We start from the raw sequence: 25,441 nt of genomic DNA, 5'->3' as shown, positions 1-25,441 counted from the left end.
CTATCTTTTTTGTTGTTGTTGTTGTTATCATGGAAAAGGAGAAAGAGAGAATAAAAATCAATTAGCTCATAAGCATACAACAAAAACTCCTTCATTTTGCATCAACCCTTGCTCCAAATTCCATAAAGGAACATCCAGACATCAAAAGTTGGATTCATATTTTTTCTCTGAACAATGGTGCTAGATGATGATACATTGTCCGCATTTCATGAAACTCTCTAATTGTCAAAAATAAAAAATTAAAGAAGAAAACCTTTTTTCTTTTGTATAAAAAAAATAGCTGATAGGTTTCCATTTTCATCTCCCCACACATATTTACAAACAACTGCTTTGGTAAATAGTAAATGGACATTTTTCTCTCCTATCATCAATGTTGCACACAAATTCCTAATTAGCCTCCTTCTGCCGATATGCTAAAATCTGCAGCAGCCAAAAGCAACAGGGAAAAGAAAAAGAAAAAAATATAAGTTCATAGGTTGAAGAATAATGTAAGTTGAACATGAATAGATTATACCAACAAATGAACTCACCAATCGATCTCTACTAGGTGAGGAATTGGCTTTGAGACCTGCCAAAGTCTCTTGCCCTTTCAAAATTTGGAGCTCCTCCATTAAAATTGGAGGATGCAGAGTAGATATGTTGTCATCAGGCTGGTGCGCCCCCTTAACTAATAAGATTTCAACTTCTTCAGCTTGCAAAGGGGTCTGGTGAGCAATATACTGCATGACAATGTCATGTAGAATTTGAAAAATTATTACAGAAGTTTGGTGCACGCTGAATATAAGTAGATAGATCTCTACAACAGGCTCAGATATTATCAAGAGGAAAATGCAGGCATCAATATAAGGGATGAACACTTAATATGTTGTATTTTCACAAATGCAAGTCAAAATAAACTAATTAAGCTGCGGTAAGGTTGGATGAGGTGATAGGAAAGAAATCTCACTTCACATAGGTGTTTAACAGACAAACTGGGGCGACAACAAAGGTAAGGCTGCTGCAAACTCAGTGCACTTTGTTTCTCCAAAGAAAAGAGCATGAGGTGAACATCTAACTGCAGACGAGCAATAGGCTTTAATCAGGCAGAATGTACATGTAAAAATTAGCAAATGAAATAAATAAATAAATGAGGTAAAATTGTGATATTCCAGCTGTGTTCACCACTTATTGTACACAAGGCAGGTCACAGCACCTCAGCAAAATGAGCTGAATGTGCAAATAATTTGTCTTTTTATAGCTCAAATTCTTACTAGTTATGTAACAAGTTAGTTTTTAATTTGAATGAGTTATAATTCCAGGGTTCTTTGAATCCAAATTATTCTTTTGAATTTGTTTAGTGTCATCCTGTTTATAACTCTTAGGTTAGGCCCGTGTGATCTTCATTTTTTTTCTACATGCGCCTAACCCAACAGAGATCAAGTTCCAGTATGCACTTGCTTTAACCAGGTTACTACACTGTGTTCCAAAACCCAGAACTAACTAATAGTCCTGTTACCATAGTTTTAATGAAACAAGTCTTCCAAATCTTTATTATCATGCTGCCAGAGAATTCCAGCAACCGAGTTATCAATATTTCAGCTTTCCTTTTTCATCAAATCTCAGCCAGTTCAGACACTCTCTAAGCCAAGAACCTGGACTCTAAATCCTAAAACTCAAATTTTGGAGCTCTATCCCCTGATGTTAGCAAAACAGACAGATAACAGAACTTTGTCCCATCAATTATCAAGCAAGAAAAGAACCCAGTTCATGGCACATGCAACTTCACATACCTCATCATTTTTTTCCTCTAAGCTCCTGAGATATTCTACCAGCTTGGACAAGCGAGTGCTTCGGGAATTCTTATTGTTGCAACCACTAGCATTACCATGCCGTGTATGACTTCGAGCACCACCCCTGCCCCAAGCAAGCATTTCTGTATTCCAAACAAGCCCTGGAGATATTCCTCTGTTCTCTCTCCCAGCTTCTAAATCATTTTCAATGGATCCACCCTCTAGGTTTGAAGCTGATGAAGAAGGCTGAGAGGGTCGAATTCCTGGACGTCTCTTGCGCCTACGCTGCCTTACTTCTGTGGAGCGCTCATCGGTAGATGATGAATCCTTACCTCCATTATCATCATTTTCTTCCTCGATGTCTTCAGATCCTTGATATTCAGTGCCTCGGCTGTTTCTTCTCCTCCTTGAAGGAACTGTCCGATGATTGCGCTGTGATCTTGTCACAAATGGACCAGTTGTTTCTTTACCCATTGTACGTTTCTTAGCCAGCGCTTCAGATTGCCGTTGAAATATTTGGGCAATTGAAGCTTGGATCTATCCAGTAAAGCATTCAAGAGACATATCAAACACAAGAAAATGCATATGTTGAGTTCATATAATGCCAATCCTGAAGCAACATAGCTTTCTAGTCTACGTATCATTCCACAAAAACAAAACCAAAAAGAAATTCAATCGTAAGTTCAAGGATCATGGTCATACACTTTCATCAACTCAGAGTGTAAATACTAATGCAAAGATTTCAACAGAAATGTACAGACCTGTTTGTTTCGTGTCCTTTCCTCTTCATGAAAAGCCAATTCCTGGAAGCATATGCTTGCTCAGAAGCAGTGTTTGATTTGAATAAGTACTATAAAACATATCAGAATATTAAATTAGTTAAGGCAAATAATGTGTACCTCCTCCTCATACTTATCTATGTCTGGATATAGAGCAGCAATCAAGGCATCATAATTTGGATCATCCCTCAAAGAACGTCGACTTGCACAGTGTGTGCGGCAAGCAGGGCACTCATTGTTCCTGCAATATATTACTAATTAAGTAAAAAGATTTTGATTGGTAGAGAGCTATTGGAAGTATCCCAAGATTTACCCTAACAAAGACATAATTACTGAGAGGTAACTCAGAATTTTTCTCACATACCCAAGTCGCATTGATTTGTCAATGCATTCCCTGCAAAAGCGGTGCAGACATTCCATTACAGTTCGTGTCTTCTTTATGATACCTGTACAGGAATAAGGCATATGTAAGACTCTTACTATGTCTATTTCCTACTGGGAAAAAACACGGGCAAGCGACTCCTGCAATTTTTGTCTTAATCGCAATCCAGAACAAGATAGCAAACTGAAATCTAATCACGGTAGCACCTGCCAGTGAAGATGCTGACCTTGGTGCTGGTAACATGAAAAAGAAAGTCCCTTCTTCATGATCTATTGAAACTTTTGCAATCACAATCAACATAACCATGGAATAAGTATAAGTTTATGTTTTCACTTGAAAACATTTGTATAAATGTTGGCTTTGCATCAAAAGATCACAGGTTCCAGGCCAGTCCTGGATGTACCTTCTAGGACCTGACTTTAGCATTTAATAACCTTTTGATGCCACTTTATATCTTTGTCCAGAAAATCTGGATTAATCTCCAATTTGATAACCTCATTATATTTAGCTGAGAAAGCTTGCAACCAATCCCCAGCTTTTAAAAGAAAAACTAGCAAGCTCAATGATGTACCGATTTCAAATACACATGCATATTGCATACATCCCGAGAAAAAGTTATGCCTAAACTCCGATAATTAGATCCCTGTCCCTCCCTTTCCTCTTTGCTTGCTAATTAGGCAGGAAGAATGCACCATATACAGAACTTATCTCTAACATTATTTTTTTCTCATAAGCAGTTTAGATTGAGTGTATTCACAATGATCCAGCATAATAAGTTACAAATCATGCTATAATATTCAATGTCTCTTATATGCAACAGTTCTGAATTTGAAAAGGTGGCAAAAGTAGCCCTTACACCTCTATCAATACTTGTTTTGGCACAGTAGCTTGGTTTTCTTGCCATTATCTGCAGTTTTATACTTCCCCCTTAACTTGCCTACGGCATGACATTCCAGCAAAAGCTAAAATGGTGATACTACTCACCAGAAAAGGGAAGCAAGAATACCTAGACATATTGGGCACTGCACATCCTTACGAATTTCTGAGAGCTCCACAAAGACAAACCTGCAAAACACCAAAATCTTAATTAGCCCCCTACCCACTCACTAATAAATACTAAAATAGATCTAGTAAATTACTGGTTAAAATACTGCACACATAGTCTATTGCCGTTGCATGATTTCACAAAGCAGAAAATAACTTCTCTCTCAAAAGATTTTGACCTTGCATTTGTGCGCACGCATACATCTTTGAGTATGTGGTATGTGTCTTGTATTGGTTACAGGTCTAGATTCATGCCACTAAGGCCCAAAAAAGAAATGCTTAAAACTCAGAGAGGTAAGAATTTCAAACTCTTCTTGGTTTCAGGCAAGTGAAAAAAAAATTACATCCTAGCTTAACTAAATTCAGAAACAACTCAATTTACTAGAACCTTGAGCGCTTTCTTCTCTGGAAAAATAGTTAAGTTTCATTTTCAGAAACATAAAGAAAAATAACAATGTCAATGAGTGGCAATCTGAAAACCAGAAAGACTTTTATATACACCAAGCCTACCAATACGGAAGCATTTTTCAAGCAGAGTAAAACAAATAAGTCTCAGCAGTGAACTGATGTCCTCTGTACAGAAATTTAATATTTAGCTTCCCCAACCTTAATACAGCGAGGTAATGGACAGGCAATTAAACTACGACATGCGACAACCTTGTCAAAATGTTACTAACCATTGAAATTGGCATTACAACACCCAATATCGCAAATTCTCTTAGACTAAACTAACCAATATCCACACAAAATATATGAGTAGGTGTACTTGTATGCGCCGTAATTTTGTAAACAGCGAAAAAGTAGCTTCAAGAAATGAGGAGTGAGGAAAAAAAAACAGTACTCGGGTTTTTCATCTTCTTCTTCATCTTCATCTTCATCTTCATCTTCATCTTCATCTTCAGAGCTCGAAGATTGGCTTTCCTTAGAATCTGATTTAAAAATATAGATATAGATATATATCAATTGACATCAATTAAGGTACTACATCAACATGTATACGTATAATAACAAAAATAATAATAAAACTACACATCCATATACTTTCTAAAAAAATATATATAAATAACAAGTAAAAGTTACCATCTTTTGGCTCTTCTTCATCTTCTGGCTTCTGGGTTGCCTCGTCGTCTTCTTCTTCTTCTGCTGCTTCTTCTTCTTCTTCTTCTTCTTCTTCTTCTTCTAGTTCTTGTTGTTGTACTTCATCTTCTTGCTGTGGTTGGTGTGATTGCTTAGAATAAAACTGATGGCGGCCATTTTGAACAGGAGAAGAGGGTTCTTCTTCTTCTTCCTCTTCTTCTTCTTCTTCCTCATCGTTGGTAGTGTTGTCGTTCGTGGTGTTAAAATTGTCAGGTAACGACCGCTTCTGTGCAGGCATTATTGATTGATTGATGCGTTCTTTAAAGATATATTATTATTATTATTATTGTTATTGCAAAAGATAGAAAGAAAAGCAAAATGGGTTTGTTATCGGGTTCACTTTTGAGCTTCTGTTTTGATGCAAAAGTGAGAGAGCTAATGAGAGAAACAAACTCAAGAGGAAAAAAAAAGAAGACGACGAAGCACAGAAAAATAGATGGGGAGAGAGATTCCGCTTAATTATTTATTTATTTATTCATTTATTTTTAGGATTGTTCTCTTTTTTTTTTTTTTATCTTTACAATTTTATTTTCTTATCGGTGGGCGAATTTTCTTTTCTCAAAAATAGGAATTCTCAAATACTTTAGAAAATAAAACATTTCAAGTAAATGGTTAGTTGCCAATTTACAAACCTAATTAACAATTAAATTATTTTATAAGATTTTTTTTATTTAACTGAGTAATCTTGATTTATTTCTATTAATAATATTAAATTTAATAACCTAATTTAGTGATTTATATGTCTAAGATCTTTCCAATATCCAATATAAGACTTTCAATCCTTCTTCCAAAATTAAAACCAGGATCTCAACTCATAAAAGTGGGGCATTTGTTTGGTAATCATCCAAACAAAGTCTCAAGGATAATTGATTGCCAGTACAATTTAAACAATTATTTTATTGGAAAATAATAATATGTTAAAATTTATATTACTTTGTAGGAAAAAAAATTGTACAATTGTTCAAATTGCCCTTCTTATTACTATTCTACACTATTTAAATAAAAAATGAATAATTATTATAAATGAAAAAAAAAGGGTCTAATTCTGAGAAAAAAAGAAAGATAAGGGTCTAAAAAACAATTATAAAGTTCTGTTTTTTGTTGATTGAGAAAAATAGATGAGGACTAGTCCAACTCCAACAGACGGATGCACATGCGAATTGGGCCGCCATTATAGAAACCGCAATCCATTAATGGACCGGTTTAATTAAGAGCTCCATTAATGGATTGTAGAATAAAAAATCAGAAATATATATAATTTTCTAATTTTTTATTAAATTTTTAAATTTATGATTTTACTTCACCTTTAATATTTTTATTTTTTAGATAAAAAATTATAAAATAGCTAAAAGATAATTACATTATAAATTTGAAAAAAAATTAAAAATTAATTTTTTTTTAAAACCTATATTATTTATTTTTCTAGTGATTTAGTGACTATAATGAAATTGGAAAAATCTTACATTTTCGTAAAGGCAAACAGTGAGGGAACATTTTCTACAAGTAGGTGGCGAATTCTAATATGGTTTTTTGGAGTGATATAAAATTCAATGTTTGGTAATCTATAAAATTTTATTAAATATAAAATATTTATTTTAGTGAAAACTGAAAAATTAAAATATTTCAGTAAAATATTTTTTAATGATTTTAATAAATTTATAAATGCCAACTATTACTCGATCAATCGATTATTTTAAATAATATAAGTTTATCTTTTAAATTTATATTTAATAATCAAATATACACAATTATAGTTTCTTCAACAAATAATATTTTGAGTTTATATTCAAAAATTGAACAAACCCAATTTAAATTTTTTAACAAATAAAATAACACTAAAAGATTTTGATTTTAATTAAAATATGAAAATTAAAAATAATATTATTTTATTAGTTTATTAATATAATATATAATGATGCATTATACAACAGCACATTTAGAAAATTTTAAATTTCAATCTATTTGACCTAAAAATTATAAGTTATGAGTCTATTTATTAAAAAGGTTAAAATTTGACTTATCTAATCTTAGAAAGTTAAAATTTAACTTATTTAATACTTGTTATTTTTGAATCAATTAAATCTAAATTTTAAATTTTTTAAATATATTTTTATATAGCGTATATTTAGATATTATATTAATAAATTAATGAAATAAATATTTTATTTTTATTATTTAATTAAATTTAAATTCTAATGTTCTTTTATTTAAAAAATTAAATTAAATGTATAAACTGTTGGACATAAGTGGAGAGGTAAATTATTTTTTGTCTATAAAAGTTCTAAAACTATATTAAATTTATATATTTTAAAAGTATAAATAATTAATTTCTTAAAAATATTTTCAAGAATATAATTTTAATGATAGGTTATTTTAAAAAAAAAACATTTCCCATCTTACTTTAAAAAAATTCCATCAAAGAAATGGTGTCTATAGTTCCATCTGGGTTTAAATAAAAGAATAATATAATATTTTTGAGATTTTGAACAGACCTGCCTGAATTAAAAATAAATAAAAAAAGCCTAGACCCAGATAAAGAATAAAGAGGAAAAGAAATAGAGTTTGTGTGGCCCTTGCTCAGTTTCAAGTTTTCAACCCTTTTTCCTTATTTCCTCTCCTCTTATTATTTTTGGCGTTTCTTTTACTCTCTTTTAGGACCCAAAATGTGCTTTTGTGTTGTCTTCATTTTGTTGGTTTTCCTTTGCTTCCCAGAGGAAATGAAATGGAAGGAAAGGGGAAGCAAAAGATGATGATGATGATGGGGAGGGTAGTGAAGGAGGAATTAGCTCATGAGATTGATAGGGAATTATCAGATGATGATGAGTATTTAGGGATGGGAAATTTAGGAGGTGATTTTGAGAGTAACAAGAAAAAGAAAGTGGTCAGTGGTGATGCTGGTGGTAGAAAGAAAGGGTCTTTTGGTGGTGGTGGTGTAGGGATGAGGTGTTGTCAAGCTGAGAAGTGTATGGCTGATCTGAATGATGCAAAGCCATATCATAGAAGGCATAAGGTCTGTGAATATCACGCCAAGGCTCAAATTGTGCTTGTGGCTGGGATTAGGCAAAGGTTTTGCCAACAATGCAGCAGGTTAGAAAGACCCTCTTATGTTCTTTCTTGTAATTACCATCTACATAAAGGGATATGAATGTTTGACTCTTTATTGTTCTAGTCGTGGTCCTTGATACTTGAGAACTTTAGCTTAAACTAGTGCACCATTAAATAATTGAACAATTTTAATTTACTGCTTTTACTTTCTTTATACAGTAAGGTGTGAGTTTGACTTAACTAAGTTGAAAATATCCTGTTTGCTCTTGATTGTCCTTTAATTGCATACCATATTTTGAATTTAGTACTTCAGTCTTTAGGATGATCTCATTTTGTAATTATATATATATATCCTTTGTGGATTAAATCTGGATAGCTTACTATTCTCAATGTTGACTTGTTTAATCATTCATTTTGCCCTGCTGGTCTTTTTCTGGGACCAAAATAGTAAGGAGATACAATTTTGTGAGTCATCTTCCTCAGTTTACTTCTTGTTGATACTGAGACTTTGGAAATATATGCTTCGTTGTGAAAAGTTGATTCAGTTATTGAATGGTTGAGAATCTAAAAGGTACCCACTTTACAACTGCATAATAATTTGCTAGACTAAAAGAGACAATGGTGGGATGCAATAGTTAAAGTTGAACTTGAAATTGACATAACAACAATTAGCTTATGTAGGCTGTTTGTTCTTGATTTTTCTATTTCTGCTTACCTTAAGGGGTATGGAGGAATAATCTTTTCATATAACATGGTTGAGATAGATCTGCATAGATAAGATTTATTACATCTTAAAATGGTAGTTCAAATGAATCTTGACACTTTGAACTTTATATAGCATTCTAGTCAACTTCAGTTGTTCTTAGTCTAATGCCTCATTGTTCTTGTATTCAGATGACTCCTTAATTCTTGTTTATGTGGAATCTTATGCTGTAAAATATATTGAATGTGCCTTGTGCTCAGCTTCGAACTTTTTTGCAAAAATAAAAATGGAATCAGCTGTCTTTCGTGCTAAGTTTATAATTTATTGAGCACTTATTCCTATTTTTCCATGCTTTTACACTGTCACTACCTGCACATGCACACATATGCTGATTTTCTCAATCAAACTACAGGCCTATATCAGCATGAATTTGTCTTCTGCTTGCTATTTCATAAATCATCAAGGAACGAGTATTAGAAAATTTTGTTATTTACATAGCCTAATTGGAAATGTTTCCTTGCAGATTCCATGAGCTGATTGAATTTGATGAAACCAAAAGGAGTTGTCGCAGGCGTTTGGCTGGACATAACGAGCGACGAAGGAAGAACACTACCGAATCTCATACAGAAGGTTCAAGCCACAGAGGAACAGGCACACAGTTGAAGGATATGGTTTTTGGGCAGGTTGATGATAGCGGAAGAATTAAGATAACTATCCAAGAAAATACCACTTACAAGCACTTCCAGATCAGATAAACTGATTGCTCTCTCTCTTCTGTCATCCTATGGTTTGTGGTCACAGTGACAGTTTGTGAAATGTTCAATAGTATGTAAAGATTCTGGAATGCAGGTTGAACAGATGCTAATAGCACTGGGGCATTCATTTTATTGGTTCTTGCAATAGATGTGTGGAATTCTTTGGTTTAGCCAATGTACTCAACTCAGTAATGCTAATAGGTTCTCTATATCATGATTGCTGTCATTATTTTAATGGCTTTAACTTTTGAACACGCATTTAGTTATTGCATTAGAATCAGGTTTGCAAATTGCCTTTGTTGATCTCATCTAGACCTGATCAAACTTGGGCTTTTTCGGTTCCATCTCGGGTGGGCCTAAAATAAAAAATCCGAAAATTTTATAAGAAGTTTGAGCGGGCCGGACAGATATCCAAACCCACAAACATATCTAATCTCAGCATTAGATTAAGCAATTTCTTTTCACATAGGAATTAAACCCTTGATGAAATATTATTCTCTATTGCAATTTCTATTTTAATACTTCATTTATCCCAAAGAATATAGTTATTTTCCTTTTTAGTCTGTCTTAAACTCTAGTTCATTTTCTTTATTTATTTATTAATTATTAAATATGTCTTTCATCAATTAATATATGCAATTAATTCTCATTTTGTACTTTAAAACTGTAGTTTTATTTGAATATCTTAGAAAAATAATGATAAAATTTAATGACATTAATTAAAAAATTTGTATTCCTTAATTCATATGTAAATTGAAAATGAAATATTTCTCTATGCATAAAATTTAAATTTTTTAAATTTTCTATTTCGATATTTATTTTTGGATCCAATGACTTTATTAAATAAAGGCAAAATCTAATTTCTTTTATTAATTAAGATCCATTTAAAAGCATTCAGTCTTCTCAAATTATAAGAAAGAAATTTTACCTCTTAAAAATTTTGAAGTAGAAGAATTGGCTTAAGAGCTTATTAAAGAGTGTATACCTTAATTTAAAAAATTAAAAACAAAGAAAGAAGGCCTTTTGGAGATACTATATCACTTAATTTTTACGGGTTATTTTTAAATATTTTGTAATATAATTTTGAATCAAGATTTTTCTTAATTTAATTTTTAATTGAGATTTTTTTGAAAAATAGAAATTAAAAAATAAAATTAATATTCTCTCACAACATGTAGCACAATACAAAATTAGAATTAGAATTAACTGAAATCAAAATCCTCAATTCAAATACTAATACTTTTATTAGTATTCAGTGATCAATATTATTTAGTGTTATATTATTTCACATTTCTATTTATAATCGTTATATAACTATTATGTCTTTAAACTTTTTTCAGTTTAATATAAAATAATACAATCTTTAATTTTCTCATCGACTTGTGAGAAATTTTTCAATTATAATAAAAAACTAGTCAAATATCTCTTAACTTTAATAATCACTGATCATTTATGTATGCGTTACATGATTTTTATTATTATATGATTATAAAATCAAGTTTATAAGTAAAATTTAATAGAATATTTAATATTTAATATTTATTTATCATATTTTTAAAATAATAGCAAAAATTATACATTTTTAATTTATTTCTTAATTTCTTAATATTTTAAGGTTTTTCTAGTATACTAATATAAAAATTATCCTAAAAAGTATTTATTAATGAATTCTAATACTATATAAATTAATACTACCAATATAATTAATATTATTATTTTTAGAATGGTTTATTTTTTAAATGATTCATATCGTCAAGTGTACCCATTCCAAATTTCATTCCAATCAAATGATCCGCAGCTGCCAATATATCTCGCGGTAACAAAAATGTATTGTTATGAGGTATATCAAGAAATATTATATAATTAAAAAATTAATTTATTAGTAAATATGATATTTGAAATATTATTTTCTAGAATTAGAATTATTATCTAATTAGAAAACTAATTTATTAGTTAATATAATATTAAAATATAATTAATATATTATTTTTTAGAATTAAAAATTATTATATAATTAAAAAATTAATTTATTAGTAAATATGATATTTGAAATATTATTTTCTAGAATTAGAAATCATTGTCTAATTAGAAAACTAATTTATTAGTTAATATAATATTAAAATATAATAATATTATTTCTAAAATAATCATTATTTAATTAGAATATTAATTATTATTATTATTATGCTATTTTTTAGGATTAAAATAAGTGTTTAATTAGAAATATAACTTATTAATCAATAAATTAAAAAAAATCATAAAATATTTATTCTAGGTCTAAGAAATTAAATTTTATCTATTTAATAATAAATTAATTTTTTAATTATATAATAAACTCTTAGTCCTAAAAAATAGTAATATTAATTAATATTGATGGTATTAGTTTATATAACACTAAAATTAATTAATAAATATTTTAAAAATCAGTTTTAAATTATTTAATAAGATTTTTAAAATATTAAAAAAAATATTTAAAAATAGTTAATTTGCTATTATTTTTATAAAAAATTATAAATTAATATTACATATTAAATTTTTTATTAATATTAATTTAATTTTATAATCAAAATAATAACAATAGGTAACAATTAATTAATAAATATATAAATTGTAGTGTATGGACAAATGCAATTATTAAATGTGAAAATAATATCAATTAAAGTTTGTTATTAAGATACATGTAGACACATTAGAGATAAATAGACAGAAAATCTTTAACTATTGAAATACTTATACTTTCCATCTCGAATTGATAGTCTTTATTTATCTTTTTCACCTGTCTCTTATTAATAGTCTTTCTTTATTGCCAATAGTCTTTGTTGAAGAAATAAACGAGTTTCTAGTTATTCAAGCTTCTCATTTCTTTCGTGTGCCTTGCTCGAGTAGGATGAGAATAGAGTATAACTCAGCCCTGCAGCAGATTACACATTGAATTCAGACCAAGGTAAACAAAATTGACCACCTTCCTCTTCATCTCCACTTGATTCTGCCTCTGAACTTCCATTGTCGGAACTATCATCATGAAAGTTTTGACAGAGAGCCAAATCTTCTAAAGGTTTGTTGTATTGGATTAGCTCTTCAATTTCTTGCTCGTATAGAATGCGCATCCCACACTTCTTGATGTCTCGGTGAGTAAGCAACACCTCAGTTGGACTGCCGGAATCTACGTCACTATTAGGAACAAAGAAGAGGCAAAGGTGATTCGATACAAAGAATACTCTAGTTTGCCCGACTCTCAGGCTGTAGGAGGTGCTCCAGAGGTGCTTACGTTTGCTTTTGACGGTAAATTTACAAACTGGGCTATGAACAGCAGAAAAGAGAGCGCACATAACAAAACCAGCAATATTAGACCATTTTGAGTGCCGAGGTAACTCTATCCTGAATGGATTCTGCTCACTCTGGTAGTTGAACCACTCAGGTATGTCATGTCCAGGGAAGTACATGTAGAAATGAGGGAGAAAAAATGAAAGTCTAGTTGGATGAATGCCTCTCTGCAACAAAATGAATATGTAATCTCTAGAAATGCAGCAATGTAAGTTACTGAAAAGTAATAAAAAAGAATATGCTGTTATTCAGATGGAGGAAGGGAGACATACCTGAAAGCAAATTCTTTCAAACTCCTCCTGACTTTGGCAACTCTCTTCAATCTTTAATAGCCTTCGAATTTCTAGAAACGAAAGAAGATAGCTTTTCACCCATGCTAATGCTACACGGGTTGATCCTTGACTGTTATTTAATTTGTAGCAATTTGAAAATTGAACAGTAAAATTCTTCATATTGTGTTTTTCGGACACATTTGGAAGATTTTCCAGTGAAATGCAGTTGTCCACATCTAGGCGTTCAATACTCGACGGAAGATCCGGTAAGGACTTGAGTCTCTGGCAGTTTGCGATCTTAAGATGTGTAATTCTAGAAAGTTGATTGATGCTCGAAGGTATGGTTTCAAAATCATTTCCGCTTAGATTTAGGAAATTCAAACACGGGAAGCAGCCAAGCTCATCAGGAATTGCTCCTTCTGGAAGATTACAGTAACTCAGATCCAATTTTTTCAGAATGGGTAGAGCTGACAGAGACCGCAACACTTCAGTCATAGGATGTGAAGGCATTAACCAGAATGGAAGTGTAGAGTTCCATACTTTTGCTAATGATAGCTTTGACTGTGTTGTACCAATTCCAGCTGCATCAACTTTCTCCAAACATGTCATATCCTCCAACCTGTTCGGAAGTCTCTCGAGCTTCGAACAACCACGTAAGATAAGAATCCTGAGAGACTTTAAATCATTAATGCTGCTTGGCAGGGAGGTAAGGCTTTTGCAGTTCTTCAGGTTTAAAGAAACAAGTCTTTTTAGAACACCAATAGATTGGTGAACTTCTTGCAGCTTTACACATCTTTCAAGAATCAACTCTTCAAGATTTGGAACCTCTCTGAAATCTGGGGTCCTGATTAAATTCTCTGAGAAACTAAGATCAATAATCTTCAGCAACTTCATGGGCTGATAAAAGGCATACAAAAAAACGAATTATTAGATTCTAAATTCATTAGTAGCAGCACTTGTAAGTAACAATTGAATCAAGATATATTTACATACCCCTATTGCTTTCTTCCACAGTTGTTCCATACTGCTATATTGCATATGTAGTTCTACAAGTTTATCTGGTTGAAAATTTGATGGCATAGATTTAAAAGGAAATTCAAGCCATTCCAAATATCTTAATTCATTAGAAAGATATTCAATGTCCTGATGGAAAGTTAACGTTCCAAGTATAAGCAATCTTAGCTTTCTCAACTTTGAGAAGACTTTTGCACTTAGGTGTTCCTCTTCTTCTACCCAAGACTGCAAGACTATGGCTTTAACTTGGCTTGTTTCCTGCAAGTAATTAAAGGAAAAAGCAAACAATAAGAAGCAGAACACGTTGTAGAAATTCCTGATATTGACAATAGAGAGTAACTCAAGTAGCTTACCATATCCTTCATTTGGATGTCATAGACATCCTGATAACGCCATATCCGACTTCGTTGTCCTGGCTCTTCCCGAGATTCTCGACAAACAATTTCTCGACCCATTTCTTGAACTAAATCGTGCATCCTCACATCTCCACATGAAATTGTTATGAGAGATTTGTCAATAAGCTCTCGTATTCCTCTATCCGGGAAAAGTCCGCAGCTTTCTAGTACTTTCGTGACGTAATCTTTATTCTTTCCTTTAAAGAAACATGCAATATCTAAGAATACTTTTTGCGATGCTTCATCAAGTCCATCATAACTTATTTTAAGCTTATTTAGAATCTTTTCATCAGGAATTTCTTTCAATTTATCCAATGTGCTAATCCATTCCCTTACAGATTTACCATACAGAGAGGAACCTAGAATATCGAGAGCTAAAGGGAGGCCACCTGCATATTCTACAACCTTTTCAGAAAGCTCCACATATTCAGGTGAGTGCAACTATTCTTGAAGGCTTTTGAACAGAAGAGCTGAAAGGCTTCCCTATCATTTAACTCCTCAACTCTATATATCTCATCTACTCCATATTGATTCAACAATTTTTCTTCTCGTGTTGTTATGATGATTCTACTTCCGGCACCAAACCAGTGTTCATCCCTTTTCCCAATTAAGAATTCTAATTGCTCTAACTGATTAACATCATCAAGAATGATAAAAGCCTTTTTACGACATAGTCTATTTCTTATTTCTTCTGTTCCTTTATAGACATCATACACTTCTATGTCTTTTTTCATCAAGGTTGCAGATAGGAGTTGTTTTTGTAAGGAAAGTAAGCCAAATCTGTTAGAAGACTCTGATCTGACATCTGCAAGAAAGCTACTACCTTTGAATTGACAATACATTTCTTTGTAAACCACACTTGCAATAGTTGTCTTACCTATACCGCCCATCCCACATATTCCTATGATTCTAACTTCACTCAACTGCCCCATATCTAAAAGCAAAATCAATTTCTCCAGCCTAGAATCCATCCCCACAAAATCGTTGGCTATGCTTTGACTTGATCTTCTCAATTGGTTAAGTATGGATTCTACAATGTCTTGAATGAAATCGGCCTCTTCCCTACAAATTCAGAGTCCTTATATGGTCAAAGAACAGCATCCCATATATTAACATAAACAACAGATAAAGCTCTCAGATGTTACATTACCTTTTGTTTGCTGCAGTATCTATTACAAGTATTTCTAGCATAGTTTATCCATTTGTAAAAGAAACTATTACAAGTTTTTCTCCCATAGCTTATCTATTTGTAGAAGATAAAGAAAAAACTATGACGATAATAAAGCACATCAAGCTCGTAGTAAATTAAAGATGAAGTTATTCTTACCTGTCATGTAGATGCCATCCAGAGAGATTGGCAATTTCTGTTGATGCAACTCTCCATTGCTGAACCTTCTCAATGTTATCTTTGTACAGTATTTCATATTCAATGAAGGGTTCTCCAAATTTGCCATCCTGTTCTCGCACTTCATCAGGAATTACATCATAAAAGATAGGCAAGACAGTCTGCCTACCAGCTTTCTTGCATTCAAGAATTTTCACAAGTTCATCCAAGCACCATGTTGAAGTAGCATAGTTTTCTGAAAAAACAACTACCAAGATTCTCGAGTCTTGTATTGCTTTAGGTAGTTCTGTCGGAAATGGCTCCCCTTTTGGTAGTTCTCTGTCATCCTTGAAGGTTATGATTCCTTTTTGACACAACTCCTTGTAAAGATGGCTAGTAAACTTTTTTCGAGTATCTTCACCCATGAAACTGAGAAAGACATCATATTTCCATTGTTGACTAGAAGTAAAAGAAGAAGAAGAAGAAGATGATGACGATGATGATGATGAAGCAGATAAACAAGCCATGAAAACCAAGTTAAGTTCCTAGATTTGTTTCTATTAAAGCCTGATATATATGTGCACATATAATATATATATATATATATGTTTAATTAGTGGTCACTTCCAGCTAGTAACTTCGAAGAAAGCATTAACTAATTTTATCTCTATGGCTAACCCTGCATCATCTTTTTAATAATGTTTTTGCCATTGAATAAAGAGAGTAATCATATGACTATAAGGATTCCCATTGCCAACTTATTAATAGTCAAACAGTAAAACTAATAATAATTAAATTTAACCTTTGAAAGAGATTCATCATGTAATGTCAGATCCTCATTACTTGTCTCTAGTGTATGTGCTAAGTTGGATAATTCAGTAGAAATTGGTTAAATTATAGAGGGTTAGGTTCACATTTAACTACCAAATTTAGTGAATAATTAATCATGTACACATCAGTGCCAGTCCATCAAACTTGGTGGATGGAGTTTTTAAAAAAAACTTGGTCGGTGGAAAGAAGTCAACAACTCTGATTTTAAATCTTCTCATTATGCAATCCCTAGAAAGACCTTTAGTACAGAAGGATTTTAATATAGATTGCCTAATCTCTTAATAATTTTCAGTAACTAGCGTTATTTCAAGTTGTCAGGTTACGATTTTGAATCTCATGGTTAAAAACAAAATGGCTTCTTTTAAGCTTCTATTTCAACATACCTTTTGCTCATTATTTCTCCAAATAAAATCAAGGATTGAATGACGACAGACCATTTTGATAGCTCAAATTTTGTTAATTCTCCAAAACCTGAAATTTGAATCCAATTACTTTACATACCTTCTCCTCCTCCTCCTCATATGGAAGGGAAGTGGCGGCAGATTTCCCCGTGCCTTGAGTCAATTGTTTCTGCCAATTCTCATGTACAAGAGTTCGATTTATTTGATGTTGTTGCAAAATCATTTCACTTATGGTATGATCTCAGTGGACTTTAATCACCATTACTTTTCCGAGGTGAGAATTGATTAATGGAATTCAACTGAACTAAATTCTTGTAAAATCATGTATTTTATGATATAATACAGTAGAGAAAATTTTCAGTTTCTAGGCAGAGAGGGAGATAGAGGGAGAGAGGGCTAAGCTAAGCTAATGGCGGAATCCCCTTACAATCAGTTGGGTCAAATGACCCATTGAAATTTTTGAAACTGCCAAAACGTCCTTGAAGTTTTTGTCAAATTTCCAATTCATCTGCTGTCATAGCTAACTTCAAAGACTAGATATCTTCTTCCTGTATACAAGGATAAAAAGTACGCTCCTACGATTTTAAATGAACACTGAGCTAGCTTACAACTTCAGCTTTAACATTTTATACCAGTTTACAGGTGTATTAGAGAGTTAATTTGCCTTCTTAGCTTTCAAACAGCAATGGTTAAACGTCAAAGTGAAAGAAGAAGATTAAGCTGAGATGTCCACAAGCATTCAATTGACAACCAGTACTCTATCTTTAGCAAATTCCATCAGTCGATCGTAAGTCATTCGGCGTTCTTCTGCCAAACTAGATGTAATGATCAACCGCTTCAGAACACAAGCATTTTTTAGCAAGTAGATGGCAAACTCCATTTGGTTAGCAGTGCTATAAAATGAAGGCAGCTTTGATCAAATGTACTTGGATATATTCGCAAGACTCTAGCTTTTCTTGGTTAACATGACAAACTAAAAGATAGGTTAAGGTGATGAGCCTTGGAAGAACCTGACCATGTTATTAATGCACAGAATGTAGAGGACTCCTCCTTTAGCCCCCTGCATAAAATAAACTTTGATGCAGCTGTTGCTAAGGAGGATCAGGGTGCAATAAGGGTGGTAGCTAGAGACCATTTTGGCAGGTTCTTGTTTTATACAGCTAAGTGTTTTCAACATTGCTCCTCCTCAATCCTGCTTGAGAGTTTGGCCTTGAGGGAAGCGATTGAGTTAGAAAAAATGAATGGAGTTCAGGATTCCATCGTTGAAGGAGATGCAAAGGGCAATTTGGAGGCTTCAATTGAAGTCAAGGGCATAGATTGGAGTGGATTTTTCTAATTCCATCAAAATTTGTAATTCCTATTTTTGTTTTGGGGTATAATTACAAAACTTGACCAACTTGGGGCCTTAAAAGTTAAAATTTTGAAAAAAATCCACAACTTCTATTTCCCCGCTTCCTTTCCATCCGCTCTCTTGCTCTGTCTCTCTCCTCGCAATTCAAATTCTTGTCTCAAGTCTCAAGTTTCAAGTGGAAGCAGGAAATGTACAACATCTCCAACGACACCGTTTCTGTTCACGATCCTCTCTTCCCATGGCTACTGTACCTTGCTTCTCCGTCTTCATCTTTTCCATTATAGTTACTGTCTTTTTTTTTTTTTTGGTAAAGTCCAGATTTAATAAAAATTAGTGATGCATGAATTTCAGGTCAATCAAGAAGGCGCTTGATAACAAATCATACGGTGGAGATTTGAACAAGCTTTTATTAGATTGTATTAATACTTTCAAGCACAATCCACAGTACCGTAACGATCCCAGATTTCTCAAGATTTGGCTCCTTTATGTAATTACTTTCACTCTTACTCTTTAAAACTGTAAATTTCTGCTTTTAGTCTGCACCTGGACTTGGTAGCTTTTCTTACCCCTTGTTTGGTACAAATGTGCGAGAACTCAATTCACTTGATAGTTCTTTCAAATGCCTTCTTTTCTCTAACCTGAAAGAATTGAGTTCTAGCAACTATCTACTCACCAGACATGAGAATTTGGCTAGACAGAATTCAACTGAATTGAATTTTTACACTAGTGGTTTGATTTTTATAATTTGCTTAATATTTATTAATAGATTGTAATGTGCTTGTATATATGTGCTAGATTAATTTAGTTTATTCAATAAGTATGCTGTGGGAGTGTGGAGGTAGATTATTAATGATTTATACTTCTTTTGCTGGTTGCTGTAGTTGGAAGGTAATGAAAATTCTGAGATTATTTTCAAAGAAATGGAAGAGAACAATATATGCTCTGACTATTCATTGCTGTATGAACTGTATGCGGGTTTGCTTGAACTAAAAGAGAATTGGCAGCAAGCACATATGGTTTATCAGATTGGCATTTCAAGGTCTCACTCTCTTATTCTCTCTCTTTGAGATACAATTTTGCTTATTCTGATGGTTAAAATTTTCTTATAGAAAGATTATGTTTATTTTATTGGCATTACAGGAAAGCCAAACCCCTTGAAAGTTTGAAGGGTGCACATGCTTCATTTCTCCAGAGAATGTGTAACAGGAAAAAAGCTTGTTCACTTCAAAAGGTATGCAAACCAACAAGGAATAATGCTGTGCCCTTTGTACAAAGCATGTGTTTGGTTGACGTGCTGGTTATTTTAATTTGAATTTGCAGGACGTGTAAGGATTGATTTTCTTGTATTTTTGCAGGTTGATGGTGATGAATCCATTGACATGGGGAGAAATTATGTTAATCCATGGTCCACTTCCACCACAGAAGAGCTATTGAAGAAGATAAATCCGCACATCAGGAGATATGACGTAAGGCAATTCTATTATTATTACTATTATTATTATTATTATTATCATTATTATTAGTTGTTCTGTAATTTCTTCATTTTCCAATCTCATCACCAGTTAGTATTACAAGTCTTCTTCTTCTTTTAGGGATACCATCCATATAAGAAAGCTTATCCCGGGCAAGTGAACTTGTCTTCTCTAGGAAATGCATCAAGGAATAAGATTGTTAAGATAGGTAATTCTTATTTTTGTATATGGATATAGTAAACTGCTTGACTTTGATAATAATTAAAATCTTTCCTGTACCAGTAACATTCTTAAAATTGTAAATACTTTGCAGCTTTTATGCTTTTAATGCAAAAAAGGTAACTGCTAAATGATTTTGAAAAACAGTGTGAAGATATGCCCAAGATATTTGATTTGGTTTTTAAAACCATATAGAATTACGACCAGATAAAATTCTTCAATATTTAAAATATTGCCGGTAATTTATATGTTTCATTCTCTTCCTTGCATTATGTTTTTGCCTTTTTGGTTTTAGTTACAAGTTTGAAGTTTGAACATCAATACGCAACACCAGATTGTCAATCATTGTTAACCATGAATAAGTGATAGTCAAAAATTTTGAAAAGGCTTTTATGCACTTTGCTTGAAAATTTTAATTGTACAGCACTACTCAGTTTAAATTTCCAAGAACGTGTGATGGAGAAAAGGCTGTTCATTTTATAAATTATCTGTGTGAACTGAAGTTTCTGCCAATAGTAGACATGCAACAGAAATGGCGTTTTCTATAATGTGAAGGTTGTATTGGGTGCAATAAGTTTTGTCCTTATTACAGGAAATCTTTGTAATACGATATTTTTGGATAGTAAGAATTTTGTTGGTACATAAGTGGAATAGGTTCTGAGTTTTTAAGAGGAATGTATTAATGCTGGGCCTCAATTTTGTGTCTCTTAATCACCATTCTTGTTTTGCTTAAAGGTGGAAAGCTGTACCAAATCAAGGGTTGTGCTGGTCAAGGTGGTTTTGCTAAAGTCTATAAAGCATATGTCAACAGTAATCCTGATGATGTTGTTGCACTGAAGGTACTTATTCCCTTTCCTTGATAAGGATCGTTGTTTTGAGGTTTGGGTTCTATGACGACAGCTGAAGTTTTGCAGATACAAACACCTCCTTTTCCTTGGGAATTTTACATGTATCGCCAACTTGATCACCGAATCTCAAACACACAAGTATTCATTTTTGATATTTTCATTTTATTTTTGGATTCCTGATATTTTCATTGTTCTTTAGCATCCTTTGGCTTAAATGGTCAGTGTTCTTGATGTTGCAATTCTATCAGAGGTCAAGCTTCGGTTTCGCTCATGAAATGCATGTCTATTCTGATTATAGCATACTTGTCTGTGACTATCTCCATGGGACACTTCATGTAAGTTTACTTCACTATCTACCTCCTTATACTTCAGGGACCAAAATTGCATTAAGTTCTTGCATGTAACCTTCTGCAGGATGTCATTAATTCTTACGTTGTCATTGGCAAGTCTATGGAGGAGGTCTTGTGCATCTATTACACCATAGAGATGCTCTACATGCTGGAGACTCTGCATGGTATTGGCTTAATTCATGGTGATTTCAAGCCCGATAATCTGCTTCTTCGTTATTCTAGGTAAATTGTTTTTCATCATGGGCAGCAATTTGTGACAGTTTTTTTACTTTATTTTAATTTGTTCCTTTTGAATCTAGAGATTGTTGTAACTCAAAAAGTCAGGGACATTGCATCTAAATCCATTATGTCATAGGATAGAAGAGTAATTTTTCTGTTTTCTAATACCGTGGGAGAACTTTTAGAATTCTTAGTTTTAGAAAATAATGGAATCCCAAGATGTACTCGGTTCAGATAACTGCCTTCCATTTCCACACTATCTGTGTTACCTACTCAATCAAGCAGTAACACACCGCCTTCAAGAAACTAATTCTTCATCCTCACAAAATTTCTGCACCATGATGTCTTGGATCCAAGAATTTAACCACAACAGCACTCTCCATCTCAATCTGAACTCGATACCTTTATCTGTTTCTTTCCTTCCTTAGCTAAACTGTTTCACCGACTCCCAATATCTGTAACATTTTAATCCCTATTACCATCTACATCCCTCTTCTAATCTACACCAGCCTCATACTTCTCCTCACAGCCATCGCTCATCAGTTCCCTGGTGTCCAGGCCTAAAATTTTGATTAGGTGTGTGCTTTAGCTTAATGGTATTATGTGTACTTCATATTCTGGCTTTGATTGTGGCAGGGAAGACCTTAATGAAAATGAGTTTGAGGGGCGAACTGGCTCTTGGGCTGATCAGGTTTGTTCTCAGACAATATTAGTTTTGTGTAATTGCTTGAATGGTACTTAGGTTTTTATTCTTGTAGGGCCTATGCCTTGTTGACTGGGGGAAGGGAATAGACCTGCATCTCTTTCCTGATGACATCAAATTTGAGGGGGATTGCCGGACTTCTGGCTTTCGCTGTATTGAAATGCAAGAAAAGAAACAATGGAGATTTCAGGCCAGTGTCCAGTTAATGAAGTGCACATGCTATTTTAAACAGAATGCAGCTTACTTATATTTCTTTCTTTCTGACCATCAGGTGGACACATACGGCCTTTGCGTCGTTGTGCATACAATGTTGCATAATTCATATATGGAGATCGAAAAGAAAGCAACATATGATGGTGGCTATGTTTATCTACCAAAAACTTCTTTTAGACGGTATCTTCTACATCAGCATGCTTACAGTCATTTCTCAATTGAAAAGAAAGCAAAATTTCCAGATTTGAATGAATAAACTCAAAATATTCTGAAGATTAAAGTAGCAGTTAACTTTTTTTCTTTTCCAGTTCATTAAATCTTTATCTCTTTATTCTTCTCTTCTTTTCCAGTTCTGATTTTTATTTTTGCTTGTAAAATATTGCCTTCAGATATTGGAATGTGGATTTATGGAAGGAGCTCTTTACACAGCTGCTTAACAATAGCCCACAAAATGACAAGCAGTTATTACAGAACTTGAGGGAGCGCTTCCAAGATTACTTGTGTTCTAATAGTCAACTGTTAAAGAAACTAAAAGACCTGCTGGCAAAGCAAAGGCTTTCTTTTTGTTCTGCCTAGCATTTTTTTCTACCATTTCTCCAGAACTTTTATACGTTATTATCTCATATGCAAATCGGGCATTAGAAGGTGAAATCTCTCACTTTGACATGCATGTACATCCTTGAACTCATCTTCAGCTTTCTTTTTAATTGGTCTTAAAACATTTTTGTTTTCTGTAGAAGTCAGTCAAGTGTAGAAGAGGAACCTGACACTGGAGAGCTTGCAACTTGCAAGCATGACAGATGTTTCTTTTTACTGCAGTTGTCCACCCAAAATTTCCTGAAACATGCAAATGGTGCTATGCCCTAGCAAGTATGTGTTGTATATGAAGCTGTTAGAGTTCTTCCTCTTTGAATCCAGTTCTGCTTTGTGTCAGACAGTCTGCAATATATAATTATTCATCCTCCAAATTATCCCCAGTACTCATTCATTGTATTAAGAGTCTTCATGATACTTAGGATTTAAGATTCCGAATAACATTTCCTCGATTGCTCACATTGCAGGGCTCTTACTGAGATAAGACTGATATGTAATTATGAAGAAATATCTACGTAGGCTTAGTCTATCAAATCATTCGCAAACAAAATAAATTCAATATAAACGTTTTATTTATTATCATTAATCATCAATAATTAAAAGCTAGCCATTATAAATATAATTAATAAAAAATATCATATCTCATTGTGTAGTTGATATGATATGGGTAAATCAGTCTTTATCCTTAAGTGCTACACATACAATTCAAGCAATGTTGCTCGAGTTTGACAGGATGCCGGTCGTTTGCCAACATGGTCGAGCTTATCCAAAAAAAGATTATGGGTTTGTTAGAAGTGACGCATTGCATACATCTCGCAGCTTCAACTTAAAATCTGAAACTACTAAAGCACACAAACCAAAGTAGCAAATAAAAAATAAATAAAAAAAAAATAAAAATTGAAATGCAATCCTGGACGTAAAATTGATATTTCAATCTAGCAAAGGGATCTTGTCATTCTAAAATTGCAACTTACTCGAAAGAATTAAGAAAATAAGCTATTTATTAGAACACTTGAATTATTGAATTATGAACACTTTTATAATTCATGTTGTGTCAAATTAGCTTTGAATTACTCTTATTTCTTTCGGAGTGATGTTGATATGTCTTTTTTAGTACCCGCAAGTGCACGAACCGTTCCTATAGTAAGGGTAAGTTCACTACGAGGTCGATCTCTCAAAGAATTATGAGGTCACTTATTATAAAGATTAATTATCAACACAAAACAATAAAAGTAAATCTAAACACTCTAAATCGTATGTTTGAGAGGATAATGGTCATAAAGTAAAGTAACTAAACAATAAATAAATATGTAATGCAAATGCAAATGCTTATGATATAAAACTATATGCTAAAAATAGTATTTAATCTAGCCATTTACTTAGTAATCTCCTTGTTTTATTTTAAGCCTAGATCTAATGAATGAAATGGTGATATGCCTTTTCCCTAAATCACTCAAGCTAATGATACAACTTAGGTTTCTTATACCAACATAGATTAAAGTAAAGATGATGTTTCTAATACTTTTAAACCTAAAGATTTTCATAACAATTACTATTGCTAAATTAATATGATGGTTAACTAACAATAATAACTGAAACTAATAAAAATACAAAGGTAAAAAAATCATTCATTAAATAAATAAATAACAAGGTTCATATAAAAGTAGAAAGACTAAACTAAACATTTATGAAAACTAGCCTAACATATTTAACCCAATGATCATGGTATTAAATAGAAAGACAAAAAATAAGAAAGTAAAAAGCTCCCTCAAGATCCAGAATTTCTTCAAGTAGGAAGAAGATTGGCCATCAGTCTCCACTTCTTGAAAAGCTCCTTAGATCCTAAAAGAACAATGAAAACTAAAACTAAAGTGTTTATGAAGAACTGTAGAGAATTATGGAGAGAATAATGGTGGCAGGTGTAGAGAACAGGTAGGAGAAAACTCCCCTCCTACTTCCTCCTTTCTTGTTCCTTGCAGAGATTTATATAGAGAAGAGTCCTCCTATAAATAAATTTCTCTAGAGATGAGTATACTAATATAAGTCTATCGAAGAGATAAGACTTAAAGTATCTTAATCTCCACCAAATATTATTCCATAAATAACTCTTAATATAAATCATAATAATTATACAAAATGACTAAAATATCCCTTGGGCTTTATAATTAGCAGTCCATGCATCTTAATCTCGGGCCTTGGCACGAATATGTCCCATTAAGCTTCTTTTAGCTCCATATTTTCCTCTTTTTGCTAATATTCCTGAAAATAAACAATTAAGCTTAAGTGAGTCAAAATCA

General features: G+C 32.6%; 4 protein-coding genes across 6 annotated transcripts; 2 read left to right on the top strand and 2 right to left on the bottom strand.

Annotated features, from left to right (window-relative positions):
- Positions 1–75: 75 nt before the first annotated feature.
- On the bottom strand, positions 76–5,824 carry LOC8269151 (putative E3 ubiquitin-protein ligase RING1a). The gene is made up of 10 exons (XM_015718525.3): positions 5,055–5,824; positions 4,816–4,903; positions 3,937–3,995; positions 2,913–2,994; positions 2,669–2,789; positions 2,531–2,572; positions 1,770–2,306; positions 947–1,054; positions 531–719; positions 76–420 (listed from the first exon to the last, which is right to left on the bottom strand). The coding sequence occupies exons 1-10, from the start codon at positions 5,347–5,349 to the stop codon at positions 388–390; spliced, it is 1,554 nt and encodes a 517-aa protein (XP_015574011.1). The 5' UTR covers positions 5,350–5,824; the 3' UTR covers positions 76–387.
- A 1,847-nt stretch (positions 5,825–7,671) lies between these two features.
- LOC8269152 (squamosa promoter-binding protein 1) lies at positions 7,672–9,849 on the top strand. Its single transcript, XM_002517836.4, has 2 exons — positions 7,672–8,198; positions 9,383–9,849. The coding sequence occupies exons 1-2, from the start codon at positions 7,834–7,836 to the stop codon at positions 9,612–9,614; spliced, it is 597 nt and encodes a 198-aa protein (XP_002517882.1). The 5' UTR covers positions 7,672–7,833; the 3' UTR covers positions 9,615–9,849.
- A 2,396-nt stretch (positions 9,850–12,245) lies between these two features.
- On the bottom strand, positions 12,246–17,548 carry LOC8269153 (disease resistance protein Roq1-like). Its single transcript, XM_048377008.1, is given in 7 exon segments — positions 12,246–13,105; positions 13,211–14,107; positions 14,204–14,482; positions 14,578–15,056; positions 15,059–15,681; positions 15,947–16,372; positions 17,276–17,548. Coding segments are annotated over 7 exon segments (3,294 nt in total). The 5' UTR covers positions 17,296–17,548; the 3' UTR covers positions 12,246–12,535.
- Positions 16,368–23,603, top strand: LOC8269155 (mitotic checkpoint serine/threonine-protein kinase BUB1). 3 transcript variants are annotated; one of them, XM_025157115.2, is made up of 16 exons: positions 17,733–18,773; positions 18,878–19,013; positions 19,408–19,414; positions 19,520–19,565; positions 19,667–19,757; positions 19,882–19,992; positions 20,119–20,206; positions 20,953–21,056; positions 21,132–21,203; positions 21,314–21,400; positions 21,480–21,637; positions 22,271–22,325; positions 22,393–22,527; positions 22,609–22,730; positions 22,940–23,195; positions 23,288–23,603. In XM_025157115.2, exons 1-15 carry the CDS (start codon positions 18,715–18,717, stop codon positions 23,124–23,126), a joined length of 1,458 nt encoding a protein of 485 aa, XP_025012883.2. In that variant the 5' UTR covers positions 17,733–18,714; the 3' UTR covers positions 23,127–23,195; positions 23,288–23,603. The 3 variants fall into 3 exon arrangements, with proteins under 3 accessions (XP_048232966.1, XP_025012883.2, XP_015573938.2); XM_048377009.1 differs by lacking the exon at positions 17,733–18,773 and adding an exon at positions 16,368–16,479 and having other exon boundaries at positions 19,408–19,565; XM_015718452.3 differs by having other exon boundaries at positions 19,408–19,565.
- Positions 23,604–25,441: the final 1,838 nt, after the last annotated feature.

The sequence above is a fragment of the Ricinus communis genome, chromosome 7, assembly GCF_019578655.1.
Source record: "Ricinus communis isolate WT05 ecotype wild-type chromosome 7, ASM1957865v1, whole genome shotgun sequence".
Taxonomy (NCBI): domain Eukaryota; kingdom Viridiplantae; phylum Streptophyta; class Magnoliopsida; order Malpighiales; family Euphorbiaceae; genus Ricinus; species Ricinus communis.
This window is presented reverse-complemented; position numbering and strand designations above follow the sequence as displayed.